Source organism: Anser cygnoides, chromosome 2 (assembly GCF_040182565.1).
Source record: "Anser cygnoides isolate HZ-2024a breed goose chromosome 2, Taihu_goose_T2T_genome, whole genome shotgun sequence".
NCBI classification, from domain to species: domain Eukaryota; kingdom Metazoa; phylum Chordata; class Aves; order Anseriformes; family Anatidae; genus Anser; species Anser cygnoides.
The window spans coordinates 73,896,071-73,922,629 of record NC_089874.1 but is presented as its reverse complement, the minus strand read 5'-3'; the positions used below and the strand labels follow the sequence as shown (position 1 = coordinate 73,922,629).

The 26,559-nt window shown below is 40.7% G+C and overlaps 1 protein-coding gene across 1 annotated transcript in view; it reads left to right on the top strand.

Moving 5' to 3' along the window:
- Positions 1-26,559, top strand: part of ANKH (ANKH inorganic pyrophosphate transport regulator) — a 108,955-nt gene that overhangs the window by 46,882 nt on the left and 35,514 nt on the right. Inside the window, exons 2-6 of the mRNA XM_048072119.2 lie at positions 12,199-12,415; positions 20,689-20,807; positions 21,904-21,987; positions 24,432-24,602; positions 25,277-25,411. Coding sequence (XP_047928076.2) covers positions 12,199-12,415; positions 20,689-20,807; positions 21,904-21,987; positions 24,432-24,602; positions 25,277-25,411 — 726 coding nt within the window. The remainder of the gene's footprint in view (positions 1-12,198; positions 12,416-20,688; positions 20,808-21,903; positions 21,988-24,431; positions 24,603-25,276; positions 25,412-26,559) is intronic.

Sequence of the window (26,559 nt, the reverse complement as noted above, 5' to 3'; positions counted from 1 at the left end):
TCTGCTGTCCTTCAGTGTTTCAGTGTTACCTTTACTTAAGCTTCTGGAAATCTGTCAGTGTTTTTACTGAACTTAGCAAGTCAAGGTCTTGTGCTTGTGTAAGATAAATGAAAATGAGCTAAAAGGTTAACTGTCCAGTTCAAGTAGAGAAGTGTGAGGGAGAGGGTTAGTAGGAAAATTTTATTATTACTGTTGAAATGGTGACTTTTATTAATAAGGGATGATAGCACGAGGTCAAAATGAATGTGAGAAAGGGGGTCAGTAAAGATAGATAGTTTTATACTTTGAGCTAAATTTGATGTAGGCACAGGGCTGGAGGATCATTCAGCTTATGCATAAAATGTCTCCTGACAGGTGGTGCTCCACTGCTGAAGGTATCTGTAGAGATGCTGTTAGACAACAGAACCTGTTTAAGAATTACTCCAGCAACGTTGTCAGTTCTTCAGTTAGTGGAGGAACCCACCCACTATGTGTCTGATCACCACTTGAGCTGGAATGGATTTAAAGATACGTGTATTTTTAAATTTGCATTTTCTGAACCCATGGGTAGACACCTCTGAAATTAGATATCAAATTATATCACATACTTGGCATAATCAGCAATACTCACAAAGTCACTTGTGATTGCACTTGCTAAAATCCATCCCTGCTAGACACAGAGAAATAAAAGTTACAAGCCTTGCTACAACTCCCAGGGTGTTTTTAAGTCTCATCTTCCCTGAGAATAAGACTGCCTGGGTACCACAGAAGGAATTCTTCATAGAAGCATTAGCCAGGGCTTTGCTGAAGATGTAAGAGGATTTTGCCAGGTATTTAGATGTTACATCAGAAAACTCCTGGCTCTAGAATTTGTCTGTCCGAGTATATTCAGAAAGAAAGCTTTTTTGTGTCTCTCTGTAACATATGTGCTCCCAAGAGGTACAGAGGAAAAGATTGAAATATTGATGTATTTTCCATTTCTCCCCTCTACTATTGAATACAGTAAGGACCGAGCATATCTAGCCTGATTGCATTTCAGTTTAATTGGTATTTTACCTCTGCTTCCATTATCATGGAAGGTCATTTATTATAACAGCAGCAATTGGGCTCCCAGCTGCCATGAGATCACATAAGGAACAGTAGTCACGTTCTCCCATGGTCTCCTGCTCTCCTTTGTCAGAGAGGGTATTTTCAGCCTTGCTCACATGGAAATACTCCTGTGCTTCCTCTTGTGAAAGATAGGGGTTTTGAAAAAGGATGCCTGATTTCAAGAGAAGCTTTTTAGTTATTTGTGCCCCACACGCACTGTCTGGAAAAAAACGTGCAATAATTTCATTGTGAGTTAACTTGTTGACTTCATGTCATTGGATACTGGGAGAAATAGTCAAGCTATTTTTAAAAGGAAATGTTAGCCAATCCTGTAAACACCACCTGCAAGAACCGACAGAGAAGTTCAAGGTCCTCAAAACTTAGGCTGGGGGTGTGGAAGACTGGATTTTCTAAAATAAAAAATTTACTTTGCGGAAACCCTTCCAGTTTACCTTTCTGCCTTTCTCCACTCTCACATCTTTTCCACCCACTTCCCATTTATTTTAAACAGGTACATTAGGTCAAAGTCTGGAGGCAGAGTTACTGGTATAGTGAGACCATTGCTTTCTACAGGTATTGGAGTATCGGAAAGTGCTGTAATAACTGGAAGTGCTTCAAAGCATGTTTTGTAATAAATTCACCAGTCCTAGAGAAACGAAATCACTGTCACTATCCAGAGCTTGTTTCTAATTCAACTGGATAACTTTAATTTCATCCGAGTAAATAACTAGTACGAAGAATAAGAATGGAAAGGAAAGAAAAACAGATACAAATGAAAGGTTTTCTTACTGATGTTATGGACTTAGTTTACGACAGATGTTTCCAACAGCGGAAACACTAAGTTTGTATTTAGGCTGGTCATCTGGGTGCCCTCTATTTCTCTCTTCTAAGCAATTAAGACATGAGCTAATCTGGCAGCTCTCCACAGCTCCACACTCACACCTAACAAACTGCGCTTTGTGCAGCCGGCAGCGTGCTGGAGGGAACATCTGCTTCATGACGGACCTTAACCAGCCCTGCTCCCTGCTCCTGACACAGCAGCTGATGAAAATTGCAGACCTCAGGTAGGTTCTGCTCAGCTGAAGTTGGGCAGAGCCTTGGCACATAAGTAACCACTTCATGCTGGGCCACATGGGGAGATAAATGCGTTAAGAGTCAGTTAAAAGAGAGCCGATAATTGCATAGCGCACTGAGTACACCTAAAGGTACTGCTGTACTGTGTGCTCAGGGACAGCTAGACAAGCTCCCACCTATTGAGTCAGAGATGGAAGCCTTATTTGATGGTTATATGCATTTTTTGGTAATCATAGTAGCTTTGACATGTACTTTATAGATTATTGGTTTTTTTTTTTCTTTATTTTTCTTTCTGACATAACGCAGTACTGAGGACAATGAAAGACCTGCAGTTATTTGCCTTTCTTTGAAAGTCTACCCATATGACAAGCCAAGAATGTTGTGCACTTGCTCAGCAGGCTCCTTACCTTTTCTGTCTCCAGTGGGAGAGAGAGAGTACATTTACCAAAGCTGAATGAACAAAGAACAAAGTCTGCAGACACTTGCTTCAGTTTGCTTTAGCCTTTCAGCATGTACAAGTAATGTTCATTAAATTGCAGAGGCTCAATCACTTCATGTATTTTGACTAGCACACGTGTGATGAAGCTTACAGGGAGCTCTGAATGACTAGGGAAACTCCACTGACAATGGAAGGATTGGAGTTTGTTTACTCTAGGCTGCTGCTAGCTCTTAATGAATTTGAACTACTTTGTGGGAGGAAGAGAGGGGCAGACAGCTAAAGGTGGGCATCTCACAGTTCTGATATTATCAACCTCTGACTAACTGTCTTTCACTTCAGTACATCCAAAAGTGGTTTAAGGCAAAAATCTATTTCTGAACAGTGAGTTTCCACCCTTACAGATCAATAATCCTAAACCATTTTGGTCCCATCCTGCACGTTATCACAGGGGCTGAACTTCACCATCTTCTGCAGTCTAAGCATCCTGGGCATCTACCACTTAAACTAAGTGTCTCAAAGGTTTATTTCTGAAAGAGATTGGCTGTTGGTTTAACAGAAGGTTCCCCTAGCATGAGATCCATTTAAGGAGGCTTCCACTTACGAGTTGCACCAAATACCAAAGCATCTGTTTGCATGGCCATTGTCCAGCTAAGTTACTCACCCCTCTGAATTGATTGCCAGTTCTGGCAGTGGCAAAACTAGTAAATCTAAACAAAAGTAGCAGTAGGTTAACCTCTACAGTAGCCATGAAGTGATAGGGTAGTACTTGTGATGATACTGTAATATCTTGCTTCTGTATTGACAGCCCAGAATTCAATTGTTGGCTGTCACAATTTGCTGTATATAATTATTTCATCCCTTAATTTCATGTGAAAAGGGAATTGAGAGGAAATGCCAATTAGTTGTCTTCCAAGTAGGAGGATGTGGGATCTTAATCACCAACAAAGAATGGGGAGTGTACAGAACTAAGAGAGCTAAAGCAGTAAATTTTATGGATCTGGCCTCCCGTATACTTTCCACAGGAGCTGAGATAGGAGAATAAATCACCTCATTGTTCCATACAGAAAGAAATCTCATAGGGTACTGCTTCGTCAACCCGTGGAAAGAGAAATACTTTCTTTTTTGCTTTGAGCTAATGATAGAGGTAGTGTTTCCTTATTCTCCTTGAGGACATGAACCTACCCAGTCTCTGCTATGTGCTGCTTGACCTTAAGTGCTCCAAGCTTAATACCCAGGAGCACACTCAATACAGCTGGAATATAGGCAAGATTTGTGTGGAGTTGAAGAAGTCTAACAGGTTCTGCTGAACCAGTGCAACTGGTAGGTGGCAGATAGTTGGCCAAACTTTGGTCTGTTTTAAAGGCACTTTTGATGGATAGATAGACTCTGCCAAATTTCCGAAGCTTTCACCAAATTCCACATATATTAAGATTTTTTGGCATGAGAAGTTCAAGGAAAATGGTTTAAAAATAAACAAACCTCATTAATTTTCCTTATTCTTGCAATTGGCAAAATTATTTTTGCAGATACATTAAAATATTTGATTGGATTTTTTTTTTTTCAATTTGGGTCTTTGCCTAGACTGATTTTTTAAGGGAAAAAAGTGGATTTAGATGAAATACAGGATTTTGTAATTGGGAATGTGAGGTAGCATTATGTGGAAAAAATACCTCTTAATAAATGAAAAAATGAGAGAGGAGTAGCCCAGCTTTTCATATGCAATGTATGAACTTGGAATGGAAACACAAATGAAACAAATAACTGAAAAATACTATTCCACTGTATGGTGAATTATAGCTGTGCTAAAGCTAATAACAGCAGAAAAGGAAGGGTGAAAATTGAAAGGCAAGCAGAGCTAAATAATTTCTTGCAGTGAGGTGAAAATATAGATGAATTATTGACAAGATCTTCAGGGAAAGACAGCAGCAAGGAGAGGTAGTACAAAGCGATGATACAAAAGAGCCTGTTGAAAGGGGAAATCTGGGATAATTGAAATTTTGACTGAAGCTGGGAGTGTGGGCCCTAATGCGCAGGAGAGATGGCTGTGGATCTTCTGATTGAGTTCCTGTTGCATGCTAAGATTCAGGTGAGTGTGGCTTCACGACCACTGGAACGGGATGTCCAGAGAAGCTGTGGAGTCTCCTCCACAACATCTCCTCCGAAATGCTCAGTATTTGCCCCGTTGCAGTGCTGGGCAGCCTGCTTTATGCCGGCCCCCAAAAGTCCCTTCCTGACTGAGGCTGACTGTACGCTTTGTAGCCTAGTGAGAAGATGTGATCAGGGAAAAAGTGGCAATATCCATTTCAGGAGAGATCTGTGAGGAATGTTTCAGCAGAGATGGAGAGAATGCTAATAAAAAGGCAATATGACAGAACTGCCAGACTGACAGGCATGGGACCTGTATAGATTAAATTTGCTGTGTGCATACAAACAAGTGTTATAACAGCCTTTGCAGAGATTTAATTTATAAACATGAGAAAATGTAATTTTTTGAAATATGTAGCTGATAGTAAATCAGCTTGCTTTTTACTTTGGGGATATAATGCAGGAAAAGAAGCAGTAGCCACAGCTGTTTCTGTGAGAAATGAAAAACAAAAGGAGAAGCAGTGCTGCAGATACTGTGTCACTTGTGATTAAGGCAAATGTTCTTTGTGTGCATATACATGTGATATTAGTTTGTACCTCCTCTGTGCTTTCTTCCACTCAAAAGTAATCAAAATAGAATTTGGTAAAAAAATTATAGCTGTCCCACAGGGCATTTTGAAGAGAGAGGGAGGTGACCTTCTCCCAGTTTTATGTTTCAGTTTAAGTATCCAGTTTGTCTATATTTATAGGTTTAGAAACAGAAATAGCTTTTGAGAAAAAATGAGTCCCTGACCTCCATATGAAGAAGATCCGAAGACAAATAAACTCAAACTGGAGCTAGCTATACTTCTGTGGTAATCACAAATGCTGCTTACCTTTATGGATGAGCTCTTAGGCAAACCTGAATGAAAAACTCGCATACTGTTTTGAGAGCAAAGGATTCCTTTTGCAAGTTTTACTTTAATTATATTTTGGCTAATTGATTAGCATTAGCCAGGGAAGTCATAATTCAGGGGAGTAGTTCGACATGTTGATTTGACATGTTGATGTGCCCCTACAAGCACTGCTTATCTAAAGAGGCCAGGAAAGGTAATGGCTGTGGTCCCACCTTAGGGAATGTCTTCCTCCTCAGCAGTCATGGAAACAGCAGTGGTTTAGATCTCCTTCATACAAGTGTGAGTGACACTCATTCAATGGACACTTGCTGGGGAATGCATTCTGAAGGGCTTCCCACTGTCATGCTCCATAGCTCTCATGGCTTCAGGATCCATGTTCTCCACCTCCCTGGGATAGTGCCCATCTGCAGCAGCCGTTTCACCCCTCCAAGGTTGCTCCCTGTTGTCAATATTCTGGCACTTTGTCATATGTTTTAAGTGAGGTGCATTTTGGCTTCACTTAGTCTGGTTTCTTTCCCGTGGTCCTGCAGTCCCCTATTGGCTTTGTTTGTTTGTTGCTTTTGTATTATTCTCTGCCTTATTATGCTGGTTGTTGTTCACGAATATCAGTATGAATACAGGCACTAAGTGCTCAAGGGTAGTGTGCCATAGCTAGTCTCCCAGCTCCCCAGCATGTCCTGCTCTGCATTAGTTCTTGAAATGGGAAGGATTTCCCTTTTTCACTGATCACTGTTGCCACTGCTGCCCTAATTATTCATATGCCTCCTGACTGCCTGTTAAAAGTACTGTTCCCTGATGTGTCTTGGGTCAAGTGAAAGCTGTGAGTGCTCTGAAATTATGTGATTTTGGATTTAGAGTCTTCATTTAAGCTTCTCCCAGGACACACTTTCATACAGCTTTGACATTGGGAAGCGAGTGAATAATGTCAACAAGTAAAACTGAGAGCCTTGTGACGGTCACAGAGTAGCGGGCATTTAAGATTAGAGTAGGAGTCTTGCAAAAATACTTGTTCTTGCTTTTCATTTCTAGGCCATGTTCTCCTTACTTAAGTAGGCAGAGTAAATTTGGTAGAAATTTTAGTACGCTAACGTCTTTTTTAAGATAAAGCCCTGATACGTGCCCTGCATTTCCAGTTTCTTTTGAAGTAGGAAGTGGCAAGAGGCAGAAAAACTTTAGCTCTCCTTTTCAGGACAGCCCTGATACTCATCCAGAGACAGACCACATGCCTCTCAGGTGTTGAAATGTCCCTGTCCCTGAGCGGGTGTCTCTTCTTCCTTCAGCCTGGGGGCCAGGGCTGCAGCCTCCGATTTCAGCACTGCCGGCGGTGTGGACAGAGCAGGGCCTAGCAGTGGTGTGGACAGGGCAAGGCCGAGCGGGTGACGCGCCTGCTGCCTGGGGACCGGCGGTGGCTGTATGAGAGGAGGGAGGAAGTGTTTGGGCAGAGGGCTAATAGGAGCTGACCTCAGGTGGCCTTTCGGTCACCTGAGGCATGATCAACAACAGGTGCCAGCTCAAAATTAGAGAGGCTGAACTAGGATAAAAGCATTGCAAAAGAAGAACAACAGTAACGAAACAGCACATAACAATGAACACTCATCAGTTGTCATTTTCTAACTACATGGTCAGACTCCTTCTACCCCCTCAGGGCTTCTCTTCATACACAATGCTTGCACAACCTTCTTGAGACAGAAAAAATGTCTGAGAGCCATTTCACCCCAGTTTCTCCCACTTCTATGTATGCGGAAGTCTTAACCACAGGGCACTAGATATTTCCCTCTAATTACCATTGACTCCTGCCTTTATAAGACACAGAGCTACAGATAGGACAGTGCTCAGCACTGATACGGTAGTATGGTCATTTCATGCTGATACGTATTGGGTCTGTCACATGCCATTCTGGCAGCATAGTTCATGCAGGTGTGACAGGGCAAAGCCGAACAGCCAGAGCCAACTGGTAAACTTGATACTGAAAACTTCAGTGTGACAGGATTTACTAAATGAAAATTCAGCCAACAATTATCAAAAGTGGGATTACTGGACACCAGAGAAGGACTGTTCCCTATGTCAGCATGGTCTTTGAATACTTTGGCTCTCTTCCTCTTTCTTAGGAGAGGAGAGGTTGGAAGAAAGACAAGGGGAGGGGAAACATCCTACAAATGTTTGTTGAGCTATTTCATAGGAGGATCATGTGAGAAGTAATCAAACACTTTAGAACCCAGCCTAAGGCACAACTTCAAATTTTTGGCAACAGAGATGTGGAGCTGTTGATAGGAACCAAACTTTTTCTGCCAATATTAGTGAATAATGCTGAAAGCCCATGCAAAATAGGACAAGCTAGACCTTTGACATTTTTCTCACAGTTGTTTTTTTAAATCACTGCCTTTCCATGCAAAAGATTGTTGGATTCATCCTTTATTCATTTCCTAGAAATTTAATAAAGGTCACATATGTTCCTCGTAAGAAGATAAAGCCAGCAGCAGTACCCAATTTTGAAGATGTGGTTACTGGCTTGAAATGTCATTAAGCATATTACTTAGTATTTTTCTGACTTGAATCTTTCAGATGGAAATTTTAAAATGCTAGCCCTCTCTGATTTTAGCAAACATCAGGGGCAGCGCACATTTTTTCATTAAAAAGGGCTCAAGGAGTTGTTTCCATGTCCTCTAGCAAAGATCTCATCTTTCTAGTAATAACATAATGTGTTATACAAGACATTGCATAAAACTAACTGTAAATCTGGGTGCCTGCTTTTTTTGAGAAGTGTTTTAGGAATATGACTTATTTTGACTGGCTGGTTCACGTTCTTACTAGATAGTGATCAGCCTGGAAATATTCTATGCTTTTTTTGGTATTTATAAAAGAAGAGTGAGCAATGTCAGTGGGTGGTTTTGTTTTAATCATTTGATGAAAAGCAATTTATTGTGCTGTTTTCATGAACTGACATATTAGGTTAGCTGTTCATTAAAATTCAGGATGATGTTCCATCCCCAATAGTCTTTCTTCTAGCATGTGGATTTCATAATTCTCCCTTCAAGTTAGGTGTGGTAAGCCAGTTGAAAGTAGAATGACATCTGCAATATGTATGATCAAGCTAACTTCTTGTATAAGCACTGTCATTATTATTACTACCTAGTTCTGTGTGATTTTGTTGACAAGCCACAGAAAGCTTTACAGAGATAGGCTCTGTTCTATGTGAAACAAATGGGACACATGCTACTGATCAATTTTTATTACTAATTTTTTTGCACACAGGAAGTATATAAAATGGAATCAGATAAAAAGATGGAGACCTTGCCCTGGTTTATATTTTTCTTCCTTTGTGAAAGATTTAATTGAAAATCTAACAGGAAATTAGAGTGGAAGATTACCAACTGCTTGTATTTTTCATATAGCACCCCAAACTGGCTTTTCCAAATATCTGGGATTTCTTGTGGATTTAAGGATATCAAATATGTCATTACAGTTTCAGTGGCACAAATAGGTTTGTTCTTGTAGAGTGTTTGGAAGCTGAGGATGAAGAACTTTTTGCACTGTCATCTTAAAGTAGAAATGGAAAAAGAAAGTTACTGAAGCTAAACCAACTGTATACTGCTCCATTGACTGTTCATTTCTTCAGGATCTTTCCAAAGAAACATTTAGAAGCATTGCTTTTTCAGGGGTGGCCTCTAGAGTATTTCATCACGTCAGCCAACTGTTCCACAGGAGTATAAACCAATGGCAACAAACCTCTTACAAAGTCCCTTTTGGATTTTGCCAGCTGAGATTACCTGGTACACAGTGTCTGTCTGGGGAAAATTACTCAGAAGTATCTACTTGCCTGTCATTTGTTGGTACAAAAGAGATCAGAGTTCAGCCGGTAAAACCAGAGGGGAAGAGAAATTGGAGCATTCAAGTCTTTCTGTCCGTCCTACTTGGGTGGAAAACTTAGGTACCCAGGGGCCACAGTCACACAGAGCTAGTGTCACTGGCTTGAGCACTGTGCTCTGCAGAGGTTTGTGTCTCTAGGGAGGGATCATAATGCTGTGCCACTTGACAGTGTGATTTCTTAAAGCCATACTTATCCCAGGGACCTTGTCAGGTTGTCTGCCTCCACAGACTCTGATATTCCATAGTTGTCCAAACTAGGAAGGAAGCACTTGTGCTTTTGAAGCTGTGCTGAAAAGATACTGAGCTGTTTGCAAGTGACAGGAAGCTTTTAAATCAGATCACCTGAAATTGGTTAATGGTTTCTCTTTAAATTGAAGCTGCTAGGAATATTTCAGTGTGGACAAAAGAAAAGAGAGGAAAAAGCTGTAACGAAGGAAGCCTTTGCATGGCGTAATCTAAGGTTATTTCCCTATTACTGGCAACAGCAACAGGGAGGTATAGCATCTTAAGGAAGTTTAAATGAACAGTTTGTAACTCTATACACCTTGATATGAAAAGCAACATCATTACTACCATCATCATAAAAGGCAGCTAAACTTAACTATTTATTTCGCAGGCCACAGTCTTTTCCACAGATTGTCCGAGTACAGTTTTATGCACCCACTACTGTATTTGACATCTGCAGATTTAATAATTGGTCACTGGAACATGCTCCCCAGGACAGCACCAAGCCCACCAGAGTTCAAGAAGCATTTAGACAATGCTCTCAGACGTATGGCCTGATTTTTGGGTGGTCCTGTGTGGACCCAGGAGCTGGACTCAGTGATCCTTGTGGGTCCCTTCCAACTCAGGATATTTTATGATTCTGTGATTTTAATATAATTTGAACTCTTATCAGTGCAACAGATGGAAGTATCTGTACTGCAAAAAAGGTTTTATAGAGCATCTGCGGATATTCAGTACCTATCACAGGTTATTTTCAGGAGGGGATAAAATGGAGCAAGACAAATGAAAACATTGGAACTGTAAGTGTTCAGGGCAGAGCACATTGCAAGAGAGATTTGGCAGATATGAGGGACTGAGAAGTTGGCATTTTCTACAGCTTTTTACTATGCTGATGGTGCAGCTCTATCTTCAAAAATTAAGCACATCTTACAGAAAGAGTGGTAAGAATGGTAGGTAAAATGCTAATTTCTGCTATGTGGATGTGGGATTTTTGAAGTCAATGGAAATTGCTTGCTTATAGGGTCTGAAAAAAAAAAAAGGAAAAAATAAAATAGCAAAAGACTGCAACAGAAAGTCCATGCTTACATTTGAAATGGAACTTCGAATTATGGACTTCACCACAGTTACCTGATGATACGCTGTGTTTTTTTCAAAAAAAAAACCAAAAAAACTCCAGTATTAGAAATATTGTGGAAGTGGATAGATTGAGATTTGCAGCATGGTTTGGAGAGATGTTCCTGGTTGGCCAAAGTGCCGCAGCCCTGTCAGCACACACCAACTGTAACCCATAGGAACTAAATACTTGTGAAAACAAGTCATATTTCATCCTTCATGCTTTTTGAATCTAATCCTGTTTTAAGTTTTCTGAATATATTAGATGATTGATGTTGTCACACTGCAAATAAATCTTATCATACTGTCATTTGTATTCGAAATTTTAGAAGCATTTTGTTACAAGCTGGAATCTGAAGCAATGTTACACATTTTTGCTGTGGTTTACCGTAGCTATAAAAATAATCCACTTAATTCTCAGCAATTCATTGGCAAACATTTCCTAAATACAGACCTAGAATGACTTGTGAGAGTATTTGAACCTGAATATGCCTTGAAATACATGTGCTGCATTTCTTTTTAAATATGTTACAAAGAGTCATAAATAAATATAGGATCAGAACCTTGTGGAATCATAGAATTGTAGAATCATCTAGGTTGGAAAAAACCTTCAGGATCATCAAGTCCAACCATTAACCTCACCTACAAAGTCTGATGACTAAACCATGCCTCTTAATGTAACGTCCACATTTCTCTTAAATACCTCCAGGGATGGGGGCTCCACTGCTGCCCTGAGCAGCCCATTCCAATGCTTGACCACCCTCTCTGTGAAGAAATTCTTCCTAATAACCAATCTAAACCTAAATTCAAAATACATGAAAGCAGAACAGATATGTTTAGTCACGTGCATATTTGCCCTAGGTTTATAATAATAAACATCATGGCACAGTACCAGTTATTCAAAACCAATCCATAGGATATAGTGCAAATCTCATTACACAGAAAAAAAAAACCACATTTGAGCTCCTGAAATTTCAGCATGTAATGATGTTAGAGGTTTTTTTTACCTGTGCAGATGCCTACAAGGACTGTGCATTGTTTAATTCAGACCTAAGGCCTCGAAGTGGCATTTAAATAGTCTTGTATCATCCATGAATATTAGCAGGTCATACAATTACTCTAAAAAGCAGAAAAACTGACTTCTGGTATAGCAGGAATTCCATGATATACTTTAGAAGTAGATATCTACCTTAATTCCTAAAACACAGTTTATCTTCAAATCTATGTAACTTAAACTTACAGTCTGTATGAAATTATGAAGTTGCTTATGACACATCACTTATTGCTGCTGAACCCAGAGAAACAAAAGTCAACTCAGGGTGTAAACAGTGAGAGCTGAACTTGTTCTTTCAGACACTGGCTGAAGAAGATTGTTTTGCTATGCTTTCACATTTGCTGCAGTATTTTCTCTGTCTTTTTATGTTTCAACAGGCCTTGAATAGAGGCATTGCTGCAGTTAAGGAAGATGCTGTGGAAATGCTGGCCAGCTATGGGCTGGCGTACTCCCTGATGAAGTTCTTCACAGGTCCAATGAGTGACTTCAAAAACGTAGGTCTGGTGTTTGTGAACAGCAAGAGAGACAGGACCAAAGCAGTTTTGTGCATGGTTGTGGCTGGTGCTGTAGCTGCTGTATTTCATACCTTAATAGGTAAGGTTACTTCACATCTAATTAACACATCTTTTATTTTGCTTCCCTCAGCTAGTCTTCAAACATACTAATTTGTAGGTTTAATATTTCATTTGTTAGTACAAGGGGAAATGTAGAAGGGATGAACTTTCTTGTGTTGGTAGCATGCCCAAGTCATGCAATTTTTAATACTGTTAAAACAGGTTGTTAGGTGGTATATTCCACCTCCAGGGCTCACCTGCCTGGCTGCTCAACATGCTGCTAATCATTTTTAGTCAGGTGTGTGAGCAAAACTCTGGTAAGGTTGACAGGTTGCATGAAGCAGATAGCTCAGTGTTACTGTTAGGTAGCAACTAGCAATATCTGCCCAAATGGTTTTGGCACATCCCTTTGTAGCCAGCCTTCAAGATGTTGAAGGCAGAGCTCTTTGCCAGATCTTGGTGGTGTTGTTAGTTACTCCCTCTGTACCAGTTCCTTTGCTACTTATCATGTAGTACAAGTCTCTAAGTCAGTAGGTCAGCAACATCATTGAAATATCAGGTATTACTCTACTAGTGCTAGTCATGGTTCACTTCTGTTGAGTAATTAATTTGTGAAAGAAGAAGCAGTTCCAAAGAGCACTTTATGTCAAACTGAGGTCAGCTCTCTCAGTGTACTCTGAAACAAGGAAAATACACAAGCAGTTCTGAACTGAACATAAGAAGTAAGGCAACCACAGGATTTGCCAGTTCCTGATAGCTTGGAGAAATGTCTTATCAACCCAAGCATCGACCAGGACCACAGCAACAAAAAGCCACATGACCTGGAAGGCTTAAACTTCATCCTCTCCAAGAACTGCACTACATTATCTGCATGTTGTGGCTCATTCCACGGAGCTGAAACCTCTGTAGCTTGGCAATGAGGATTAAAGGACGCTGGAGGAAGAAGCAGAGAGTGCATTTCATTCAACAGGTACAATCCTAATAGCTGGGACTTCTGAGAAGGGGGTGGAGGGAGGTAACACAACAGCCTGTGGAGGCACGTGTTGGTTGATGGGCAGTAGGACTGAGCTGGTTGACCAGCAGTAGGGGGTCATTCTGTCACAGCTGGATGGGAAAAGCGAGTGTGATGGCAATTTCCGGAATTGCTGTGAAGTTATGGAGTGGCCTGGAAGTGGGGCACCATTCATTATCAGACACTAACGTGTCTGAAGAACAGCACATGCTCAGCATACGGTTACTGCCTGGGTAGAGCAGGCAAATATGAAGCCCACTGCTCTTATCCTTTAACAGGATGCCAGCTGTATTTAATGGCCCTATGTGCCTCCCAAGCACTCCAGTTTGTTTCACCACTGTGTCTCTTATTCCACCACTGATACAGCAGCCCCATACTGTTTACTTTTACTCTATGTTACAGTCATAATAAATGCTTGCAGTAATGGCTCACTAGCCATGGCAAGTCTGTGGCAGTTTTAAGCAGTTGCTAATTTTGTAAGCTGAATCCATGATAAAAATTCATGCTGAAGTTAATTTATTTTACCACCACTATCAACTGGTCACTTCCTCAATGTGTTTACAGTTGAGGCTGTTTCACTGCACTGGTGTTATAAACTGTGGGCCATTTGTAACTTTGGCTTTCCAGTTTCTTTGCTTGGAATGTTTCTTCAGCCCCCAGAGCTGCTATTCTAGTTGCGCACTTGTTTTCCCACCAGTCCTGGTCAAAGTTTTTGACTTAGCCAACTGGATAAAAGAAATATTTTCTAGTCATTCAAAATTTCATTTTAAGCTATTATAGATTTTGAGAACATTTAAAGTATAACTATCAAATTTCCAGGTGAAAGGCAGCTGAATTTTCCATGTGGGACTTTTTATTGAGGAGAGTTGTTTGGGCAGCCATTTGAAAACATGCCAGATAAGTCTTTTGGTTTTGCCTGGAAATAGAGCCCTGCTGAGTTCAGAACTTCTGAAATGCCCTCTCTGCAGATATTAAAAAATGAAATACGAAGGCTGTACTTTCCATGCCTTAAAGCCCTTGGTTAAAGGGCTTTGCACAATCTTTCAGCTGCTTATGGTGGCAGACTGCAAAATATTTTTTAGTATTTTAACTTGTCTATGCCTGAAAATATGCAAAGGCCACAGCAGAGACTGGCAGAGTGCCCGAGAGAATGGAGTTAGTCAGATTCTAGCACCAATTGCCTGGGTGATGTTGCCAAGTTTTGTGTTTCAAATTTCCTTTGAACATGTTTCAAATCCTGATTATTCTTTTCTGACCCACAGATGCGCAGTCTTCCTAGCAGAAGGAGGAGAAGGAGTCCAGTGGCAGACAGGCAACTTCCAAGGATCTGCAGCTACTCCCCAACAGCCACAAGCCTGTTACAGACTATCTACAGGAGAGAGAAATTCAGGTTACTGATACTTGACAGATGAAAAACTGAAACAAACACCACTCAAGGGACTGAATTTCTTTTGCATGCCTTATGTATGGGGCTAAGGAAGATGGCATGACTGCTTGCTGTAGTTGTCGAAGCCCAGAGGAAGGAACAAAGAAGAAAAAAGCCAATGAAATAAGGAGTACAGAAGGTCAGAAGGAAGAAAACAAGTGGTGGTAGAAGCACAGTGACCACAATGAATCACCAAATTTCCAACTGTGATAGAGACTGTTTGCAGTCTGTACACACAGCTCCTCACAAACAGCAGCCTCTACTTGTTTGAAATATCAAAACAGACGGTTTCACTCAACTGACTTCATTTCTTCAGCATCAGCTCCCCACTACTGCTCCGCCATAGGGGCTAACACTGTCCTCTGTGGGAGTGACTGGCTGAGCCAAACCACTCAAACTCACAGCTTGTGGTCCTTAAGTCATCACTGTACCACATTGCCATGAACGTCCACAATATCTTCACCAATAGTTCCTGTCATTCTCCTGTGCAGGTAGCAGTAAGAACCAAGAAACAACTTGATGAAAGGCAACTGAAACTTTATTCTTGTCTCGCTTTAAGTGCTGCTGTAAGCCTTGGTCAGTATGTTATTCCTGCTTTTGCTGTCTCAGTTGTGATCTGGAAATAGAAGATAGTAGGCTGCCTTCCTTCTCTTGTGCTATTTTGGGAGCAGCTACTGCCACTAGTTAGAGTTTCCTTGTAGGAAGGAGTCTAAAGCATCTAGTTATTTCAGAGATTGGCTTTTGAGTGGGAATATTGGGCTGTAAGAGAAGGAATTCAAGATGATAAACCTGTCTGTGCATACTATTGAAATCTGAATAAACTACCAGCTTGACAGAGGAGAGAATAGAGCATTACTTTAGAGAACAGTATGCTAACATAATGCATTAATAGATGTTGCTGCTAAGTCCTCCATACTATGCGAGTCCTTTTAACACTGGTGTCATGAAGAACATGCACACCTTCTTCGGCAAGAAAACAGCATTGTTCAGCCTTTCACTACTTTGCTGAGAAATACTATACTGCAAAAGTTTATTTCCAAAGAGGAAACAGCCTCTTTGCTTAAGTAGACACCTTTCAATGGTGCCTCCTGCACCTGACCAAAATTCCATGGTGGATCATTTGGCATCACCAGGAAAAAAAGGTTGCAACTTTAGTAGTAAGGCAAACACAGCAGACTGGATGGCCAATAAGTATGAGTGACCCTGTTGTTTTGTGCCAGTTTATTACTGATCTCCTACTGGGCAAGGGCCCCTCCCTGCACAGATTGCACAGGTGAAAACGTCAGCAGTTGCTAGTAATTTTTTTGAACCTGCATGCGTGATCACTGCATATACATTAAAGACCTGCAGAAGAAGTGAGGTATAAGTGTGATCCAACTGCTCCCAGTGTAACACTACTGGAATTTTTCCATGACTAGGAATCATAGGAGAGCTTATGCCAAACCGAGCTATTTTTTCCAGTCAGTCTAGTTCTGACATGGCCACTGTACTGGTTTGTACTAAACTTTTTGCCCTGGAAAAAGATGAAAGCACAGGAACACAAATCAGAATATAATCCAAGCTTACTTTTTTATTTTTGTCTACTAAGAGGTGAGGTTATTTATTAAAAACATGTCCTGCCTCAGCATCTTCAAGTGGCCATTGTTAAAGCAGTAACTTGCTTCCCCAGCTGCTCCAGCCCTTCTTCCACAACAAGGGCAGTTTCTTGTCAGCAATTTGTTCAGGACAAAGGAAGAATGAAGAAAGCCTACGTCCACAGCATTTGTTGATTTTAGGATAATATTTTTTTTAATTAAAACAGGCAAATTTTGAGACTTACGAGATGTTGGCTTACCCGAAGAGACCATTGGACATTGGTAGATTTGGAAAAATTAACTAATTCAATTTTGCAACTACAGTTGATCACAGAAGATGACAACTGCAATTATCAGTCTTCACTGAGATGTTCATAAGCTGGTTTTGTTATTCATTCATTGCTGTGAGAAAAAAAGAAATGCAAAACCCAAGACACCCTGATCATCTGAATTTTTGCATGGGGGACCCAGGCTTTTGTTTCTGTTTTATGTCAGGCTAATCAAAGACATCACAAAATCTATATAACCTGTGCCATCTCCAAATGCAGACTTGCCATTATAATTTTGTATTTTTAGCAAATTGGCCTTTTCTTATCTGCCTAAATCACTTAGCTGGTTTTGGCCCTGTGAGGCATCTTTCTGACTTAGCAGCGGGATAGATGTTTACTTCTCAGGTGTCCAAGTTAATTTTTAAAACTGGCACCAAGAATGAATATGGAATGCTTATTAAAAATATTAAAAAACAAAAAACAACACATACTTTTAACACAGAAACATTCTTGGTGTGTTTTTTTGTTGTTGTTGTTATCGATTTTTTACTCCGGTAAAGTGAATATTGACATATGCAGCTCTGTGCCTAGAAGTAAGTGGTATCACTTCCTGGGAGAGTTTCTTTTTGTTTTCTTTACGACGTATGTATAACATACTGGATAGTAGATAGCCCCAAAATGACTACGGTGTGGCTATTTCTTTGAGACTGCTGGCATCATTAAAAGTGTGTTCAGTAGTTTCAAGGATGTCTGAAATTTATGTGGTAGTAATCGGCTCATTAGAGAAATCAGTGTAGAGGAGAGGAGATCCAGTTAGGTGCACAGTATTTATTTCATTGTCATTTCATAAGCATCCAGGTCTTACAACTCAACTAGAAAAGACAAAAGCAAGAATTCCTGCTTAAATGTTGTTATATCAGAAGCAAAACTGATCCATAGATATCAAAATAAGTGAGTTATTCCAGGAGAGCAAACAGGCAGCTTGTCTTGGAGTTGGACTTCGCTGTTTTGGTTGAAATGATGCAAGGAATGGGAAGAGCCATCTGCTTTAGATTCATGTAATACTCTTCAGCTCTGTTGTCTGTTATTAATTTTGTTCTGTGCTTCATAATAAGTATGTAAGGTTGGCCAAGGTTAAGTTCTAATTGCATCAGCAATTGCTTTATTCACAGCTCAGAGACACATGCTTGTATAATTGTCAGTAAATCTCAGCTTGCTGAGTCCTTCTTTCTGAGGACGGAAACATTCATTGACATCAGCAACAGTGATTGTGTGCTTTCACTGACATGTCGAAGAAAATAGTTGAGTATTTTAAAACTAGTTTTTAAACTTAGCCACTATTATTTTAAAATTAAAGCCACATTAAAAAGTGCAGTTAGACTTCTTGTGGATGGGGGAGAGGAAAACAAATCTTAAAGCTTACTGAAGCGCAATGCTGATATCCCTAGAATTCTTAAATTCTGGTGCTGCGGGCTGTGGTAGTGTAAGTCCCTTGAGAGTGCCCTACCATTAAACTGCAATTGTGGTGAAGTGGCTGTTCCTAGAAGTGAGAGTAATTCAGTCTCTGACCTCTCTAATTCTGTGAATTTTTCTGTTTATTTAAACTTAAAAAAAAAAAAAAAGTTAAACATAACAATGGCTTTTAGAGACAAAAAAAAAAAGTTTTTCATTACTTATTATTTTCTAAGCACTTTAAAAAACTCCTTTAAAGCAGGAGAAGACCAGAGGGTGAAGTGCACAGAGAGCACAGATGAATTCTGCAGCATGGTGTCTTGCCCCTGTTTCACTGCTGATGGAGACCGCTCCCCAAGAGGACATTCCTCAGCACGTAGACTTGGATTCTGTTACTCCCCATGTGGGGAACAAGACCGATGTGTTTCCTGCAACAGTTTTTAAGCTTTTACGTAGAAGAAGTTTAAAGCAACTTCTGTGGGATCTAAGAGAGAACTCAATGAATCTGACCCTCAGAGGCAACTTGCCTCACATGCCTTCCAAACTTGTTCTTGTTTATTCAAATCAGTAAATTCAGATAAATCAGCATACTGGCCTGCCACAAAAGCAGCTTTTTACAAGGAGTAACCACGCAAAAATCCATATGCAACAGACTGGTTTCAAAATAATGAGTGAAAATTGGTGTATGAATATTCATACAAAAATAAGAAGAGGCTGTAGTTGATGTGTGACTGAACTTAGCAGCGAAGAAATGAGTACTTAAGGAGCTAAGCTGGCCTCCCTGAACTTAGAAAAGGCGAGAGTCCAGTTTTAAAGTTCTCTCCCAATACCCTTTGGAAGGGTAACTGAAAATATCTGGGAGTGGCTGAGAAGAATAGCTACCCAACTTAGGGATCACTGGGTGAAGTGAGAGACTGTGAGCCTAACAATAGTAGATAGGGACCAGCACAGGGAAATGGGGAGTTTTTACCATTTTAACATATTTGGGGCAGTCCTGGCTGTCTGGATTGAGGCTCACACTTGTTCCCAGTGCTGTCAGGATACTTTTTTTTTTTTTTTGCTCCCTTGTATACACTACTGTTCTTACTTTAGAAAGTCTTTTCAGCCCTGTAGACCATTTAACTGCTGTATCCTTAAGCCATAACAAAACAATAATGACTTAAACTCTTCTTTTGTTGCTTCCAAACATTGCTTATGAGTTATGAGAGTAAGTTATAGGCTAAACAACTAGTGCTAGCCATTTGTGGATCCGATGACGTGAACCGCTTGCATGCAAAGGATCACTTTCCTGAAATATTCCATATAAAGGCCTGTCCAGTGACAGTGGAATTGTTACAAACAGAAAAACAGGGAAGTGTCCACATTTGAAATCTTTACCTTAGAAGAGACACAAACAGAAGAGAACTGAGACTACCTGGGCACAGGTGATTCTGCCATTACTTGTGTTGGGAGTTTGACTTACAACCCAGTCATTCTTTTAACAACCATTACAAGGGTGTAGAGGAAGCTATGTAATAATATGCAGGTGTAGAACATGATTTATAAAAAGTTGAAAGCTAGTTGAATCACTTAACTGCACATGTTATGTAAGTTCCCAAGTTCAGAGACACCAGTCGTACCTAGTTCTTCATTATTCCAAGTCATGGGGAGGCCTCTGGGGTTACTAAAACAGCTGGGTAACGTGGGTACCAACAAGCATAATACAAAGAGATGTAAGCAGTTCTGTAGGTAGCTTTGTGGGGAGTCTGTGCATCTGTGCCATCTTCAACCCAACACCTTGGGAACCGAGACCTGACGAAAGGTGTTCTGCCCAACACCAAAAACTCTTCTCATCTGAGGTTGAAACTGGACAGCAAATACACTGGTGACTGGAAGTGGCAACCCCTTGATTTCTGTCAGTGCAAAGCACCCTTTTCTGACTTGTGGCTCCTGAGATGCCAGCTGTAAATGAGGAAGGAGAGTAAGAGCTGTTAGAGGCTGCCCAGCGAATGCACAGTGAGCTGTGCTGTGCCCTGACAGGTCCCAGCAGAGGTGGTCATTAGGCAGAGCAAGGGAGAGGCGCTCACAGGAGCATAATGAGTGTGATTTATTGCATGTCTTCGCAAATCCTAGTGCTCCTTTTACAACTCTGGGCAGGTTTACAGGTAATGTCATGAGAATGCAGTGGCAATAGGTGGTTTCAGAATTTATAAGGCACTATATCCCATGAAATACACAGTGTCTGGTGAAAACAGCTTTTCTAACAAAGAGCCCTGAGTTAATGAAAGAGCAGTAGATTTTCTGGAGTACCAGTGTGTTCATTTAGGAAACAGATGTGGCACTTACTATACCCATTTCCCAACCCAGCCATTTGTTATCACTCCTCTGCCAAAGGTTACTTGAAAAAGGACTGCGAGAGCACTCCTTAGTAATAAACAGCAGCTGGTGAGGCTGTGACATCCCGCAGCCCCTGCAGCTGTTTGCTGAGTGGGTGCATCTCACAGCTCTTTGGCATCCTACTCTTTCGGGTACTTCTGAGCATCTTATGCAGAATCCATAATGTAACCTTCATTATTCATTCCTATTCTTGTATCTCTACAGCATATAGCGATTTGGGGTATTACATTATTAATAAGCTACACCATGTGGATGAATCAGTGGGAAGTAAAACTCGGAGGGCCTTCCTTTATCTTGCTGCCTTCCCTTTTATGGATGCCATGGTGAGTGCATGATTCAGAACTGAATTTTAATATCAATGTTATTTTTTTCTTTGGTGACCTTAGTTTGCAAAGTCTGTTACCTGATGGGAAGCTGAAGGTCTGCAGAAGGAAGGCATGTCCTTTGCAAGCAATAACTCTGGATATACATGAACACATCATCTTCTGCTACCTGGAAAAAGCATCTGGGTGGAGTTGAACATCCAGAGATCATGACAAATGTAAAAATCCTCAGCTGCCTTGTCAGAGTTACTGTATATGCATGCTAGAAAGCACCGGTCATCTTGTGATGGGCTGCACAGATTGTCTGTATGTGTCCTCTCAATACAGTTTGTATTGGAAGATTTCAATTGGCTGCACATTCCCAAGTCACTTGCAGAGCTCATCGATCAATACTTTCTCAAAGCAAATTTATGGAAAAGATATTTGTTACCATTATTTTTTGCAAGCGCAGCTTAGTCCAGTATATCTCAAATGCATGGGGAAGAGAGCCACACGTGTGGGTGGGCTGCTGCTCTCCAGATCACCAGGCTGACTGCATGTGGCCTGCACAACGTAAACAAATACATGGCAGCTCTCTTTAATTCCTGTACTTCTATATAAAAGTCAGAAAGGATAACCTTCTCATGGCATGCCTCCACTGCTTTCTCCACTTAACACAGTAGCTGACAGTAAAAAGAAGTAGGATCGTTCAAGTTTTCTTTTTCAGACAGGACTCAGTATAGCTTATGAATACACTTCTGAGGTGCATTCAACTGGTGAATGACAGGAAACATTTTTCCCTTAGAATATTTCGTATAACCTGTGCAGTGTCTGTTTAGAAGGAACACTTTCTTATTGGCTATCCTGCTCAGAAATTTCAATGCAATCTGTAAAATTATTCCCATTCTTCCTGCCAGCCCTGGCAAAGAGGAACTAAATGCAGTAGTGCTTTCTCTGCCCTACTTGCTTAACATTTGCCCAGGTTCACACCAGGTGCTGCTGGTGGAAAAAAAGCTTTTTAAGTTTTTTGTATAAAAAACATCATTCTGGGACCTGAAATCCTTACCAAATACCATAATCACTTCTCACGTTCTGTTCTGCCTTTTTTTTTTTTCAGGCATGGACCCATGCGGGGATTCTGCTGAAACACAAGTACAGTTTCCTGGTGGGATGTGCCTCCATCTCAGATGTCATAGCTCAGGTAATGCCTCCACTTGGCAGTCACTCTTTCAGTTGTGTTAGGGACTAGATGCTTTCCTAAACAGTAATGCTTTTGCACAGAGACTGCCTTCTCTCTCTGCCATGGACAACACACCAGAGAAAATAATCTTGTGTGCTGTTCTCTGGTAGTTTCCCCACTCTTTGCTGACATTTGTGATTTAGGCTGGTCTCACTTGACTGGATCAAGTCAGTCTTGAAGCAATGTCAGGAGAAGGAGCCAGGACTGTTTGGATTAGGGCCTTATCTTCTGGCACCTCCAGACACTGTGCTACAATGGCTGAGAATCAAGCTATATGTACGCATGCACCCCTGGGGGAAAGAAAAGTCATCCAGGAGTACTGATGACTGCTACCAATTGAGGCACTACTTTGACAGAGACCTTTCTCCCCTGTGTACATTCTCCCCAACACTTCACACAGTTGCAATGAAATCCTGAGTGGGGAGTGTAGGCAGGGAAGCTAAGGCTTGATTCTTCAGCCCACTTGTCAGTTCTGCACATGAGGTCTAATCTGCTGAAATGCAGGGGTGTAAGCCATCTTCTGAGTGCCGGTATAGCACTGTTCCTGTTACTGGACCAGAAGCTGAAGGCTTGGATTTGAAGCAGAAGCTATCTGGGGTGATACCCCTGGGAGACAGAGGGAAGACCCAATGTTGAATTTCCATCTGTCAGAGAGGTGTTAAATGTCCTGTTGCTTTGCACAAGACATGCTTGTAAAACAATATTCATATGCATTGTTGTACCATTTAAGAACCAACACAGAGCCCTCTTTTTTAAGTATTTATGACCATATTATGAATGGAAGATCCCAGAGCCTGCAGAGCAGTTACAGTACTGCCCCATTACCAGCTGAGGTAATGACTGGGTAAGAAAGACTATAATAATAGGACAACATGAAAGGAAATAAGAAGTCAACACCACTTAGTTCAATTTTCCATAACATTCCCCTCACACAAAATAGGAGCAAACTATAAACCGGATTAAACCATTCAGTCAGCTGCTATTCTATGTTTGGCATGTCTGCCCCTTTACAATACTGCATTAAATCCCTGAAGATAATACCAATTACTTTAAATGACCTTAACACCCAGGCTCTGCTCTTGTTCTGATGTGACCTACAAAGTTTGTTGACCTTAGATGCATGTCAGGTCATTTACACCTAAATACAGAAGCTGGAATTCCTATTTTGGCCATGGTACGCATGCCCTTTTCATGGTGGCTGGTGAGTGGGGTGCCAGGCTTGTGAAGAATAAGACACCTGTCATCTTGTCTCCAGTCTGTAACAAAATATTGAACAGAGGAAGCATAAAACCAGAAAACAAAAAGTTCTGGTTCTCCATAGCCCAGAGCTGCCTACACCTACATCTACTCCCTACACAGGCAATAGGTGCACAGGCAGTAGATAATTCTCCTTGGATAGCTTCATGTACACATTTTGTGACTGACTTTACTTCTGTTTACTGAAGAAGAATTCTTTTGTGGAGTTCAAATGAGCTGTTTTGCAAATCCTTTCAAACAGTGCGGCCTCCCTAATAAACATTTTCACAGTGTGCTTTAAGTATTTCTTGAACTCTAGCAATGAAAGAGAGAACCTGCCCCTGAACAATGTATTTCTTGGAACTCACTTGAATGCCAGCTTGTCCTGGCAGGATTGTTCCTGATGCTGCTGTTCACAAAACCATACACAGTTAGTTTGCCAGTTGTGCCCATCATCCAGAGACACTTGGAATTTAACAGGCATACTGTCAGCTCTTTAGTTAATGAAAGAGAATTATATTGTATTAATCAATTACCTTCATTTTCTGGATTGAGTATTTAATTTAAATGTTTGAATTATGAGCTGTTCATGAGACAAAAAGTTTCCTTTTTGGTTACATCAATATGGCACTTAGCTCAAGAAAGAACGAAGAAATACTGAAATTGCACTCAAAAAAGTATAAAATTGGGATAAATTAAGACTGCTTCTAAATGCTGAAGTGAATACTTTAAGACATCTGGCTTTTTAATTCCTCCTCCGCCCCCAAAAAAGAAAGCAGGGCTTAGAAGCTGAACCTAGAAGGACGTCTCCAGCCTCAGTCTGTATCAGCATACCACATTCTCCTGGGAAGGGTGACACTCAACCATGTGCTTGCTGCCAGACTTTGCCAGGCTTGCATGCCAGCCTCCTATTTATGGCCCCTAGTCTGACACCTGCCCATACCTTCAAGTACTTTTTATATAGCTTCTGTATAATATTAACTCTTGTTCTTCTCATTTGTATGACTGAATGCAGGGGGGAACTGAAGTTTCTAAATGCTCCAAGTCGTATACTGTAGTCACGCGTGGTTGTTGGCTCAAATGCACTAGCGTGGAGTCAGCCAGGAGACACGTTGGCCCTGAAGAAACAAACAGACAAACTACTAATCTTTTATTTGTTTGCTTTGCAGGTTGTTTTTGTAGCCATTTTGCTTCACAGTCACTTGGAGTGCAGGGAGCCTCTCTTGATCCCAATCTTGTCACTATACATGGGAGCACTTGTCCGATGTACCACACTATGCCTGGGATACTACAGGAACATACATGATGTCATTCCTGACAGAAGTGGGCCTGAAATGGGGGTATGGCTTAATATTTGCTGATTTTTTTGATTAAATAACTTTAAACTTGCTTTTTGTGTTACAAGACTCTATTAAACCACTGTGAATGAAGGGCCAGCTCTCTCCATCCTGCAAGGAAAAAACATCTTTGTTTAAACAGGCATGATGGAAACCATTACAGCTACAGAGCATATGAGGCAGTGCTTTAGGTGCTATTGATGTGCTGTCTACTTAGCATCTCAGTGCTGAGCTCTCTCCTTTCGGTGCTGTGAGACAACACAGAATGAACTAAGTGGACACTTTATTTCACAGGGAAGAATGTCTCAAAACTCTTTGTTTTCTTTGAATGTTACACTGGCTTTCACATTCCTTTGTCTAGTAGCCAGAACAAGTTATTCAGATACCTTATGCATTATTTATTGAGATCCATGATACAGTTTCTTTTGAATCAGTCTTACTGTAGATGAAATATACTTTTCAAAATGTATTTTGAATCAATATTTCTATAGGTGAAAAGGAGGAAATATTTTAGCCTTCTGCTATTGAAGCATATTGAAATGAATGTACCAAAATGACGGTGGGTGAGAAAAGCAGAAATGTTTTCTCTGTGCTTTTGATTCAGTTCAACTTATTTCTTTCTGAAGCCATTTATTTTTTGTTTGTTTTTTTTGTTTGTTTGTTTCCTCCTGTTACAGGGAGAGGCTACAATAAGGAAGATGCTGAGCTTCTGGTGGCCTTTGGCATTAATTTTGGCAACTCAGCGAATAAGTAGGCCCATTGTCAACCTTTTTGTCTCCCGGGATTTAGGTGGCAGTTCTTCGGCCACAGAGGTGAGAAAGTCAGTGCTCCCCATTACTGCAAACGATCATTTCCATGGAGTTGCCTCTGTGTTTCTCTTCTCAGCCATACTGACAAGAAAAAAAATGTCCTAAATACATTTCTCTTTAGTGATTTCTTTATCCTTAAAAGAAGATTGTTCAGGGTCTTAACATGGGCATTTCTACCAGGCATCTCATCCTTAACAAGACCGGTAGAGTTTTTTCACCAAACAGTTCTGGCATCCCAGGATTTCAAGCTCTACATATCGGTATGTGCTGGAGCGTTCAAATCCCAGGGATTTTAGGACAGTCATCAGTAGTCCCATGTGCTGCTGTTCTGTGTCATATATATTTATGGCTATGCAAATAGATGTGAAACAATACTGCTCTTAGAATCCAGTGCATTACACAGAATAGGGCAGAAAACATGAAGAAGCACATAAAAAACATCTGTCTCTTGGCTGGGATATGCAATGCACCTTGTTTCTCTGGAGGATATTCAGCTGTAGCATGTGGTCTCCTACAGCTGATGGTAGCAGGACTTCTGTTTGCAATGCAAAGCCTTCGCCAAATGCTCATTAGGAGCTGACCTATTCTCTTAAGAAGTCTGAGGGACCCTTGCTGCCAGTTTTAGTGGGATGAGGTCTAGATCCACATAGTCATTAGCAAATCTCTCACCTTTTTTCTCTGAAAAACAAAGCCAGAAGATACTAAATGAAAAGGAAAATTGAAATTGCTGATGTCTAACAAATATTTTCTCAGCAATGCTAATAATTTGTTATATATGATACCACATATTTCACTCACTCAAAAGTTACCAGTGACTGCAGCAACTGTGGAGAGAAAATTCAGGAAACCTAACACTTTCACATGTGTAAATCAGGGATTAGTCTACGTGTTAAGTAGCAGTCTCAGTACAAGGGGAGGCAGAACAGGTTAGCAGAGATCAATTGTGCATTTCTTGTTGATTTCTGACTTTCGATGCATCATGCTTCATGACTAGCCTGTTGCATTTTGTTGCTATTAGGCTGTCTCCAGATACATGTCATAGTTGGTGGTTTGCTGGCCTTTATACACTCACATTAATTGTCACATTTCAACTTTCCCTGAATTATGAACTAATTGCCTCTGAAAAAGGAGGTGCTGGCAACACGGATAAC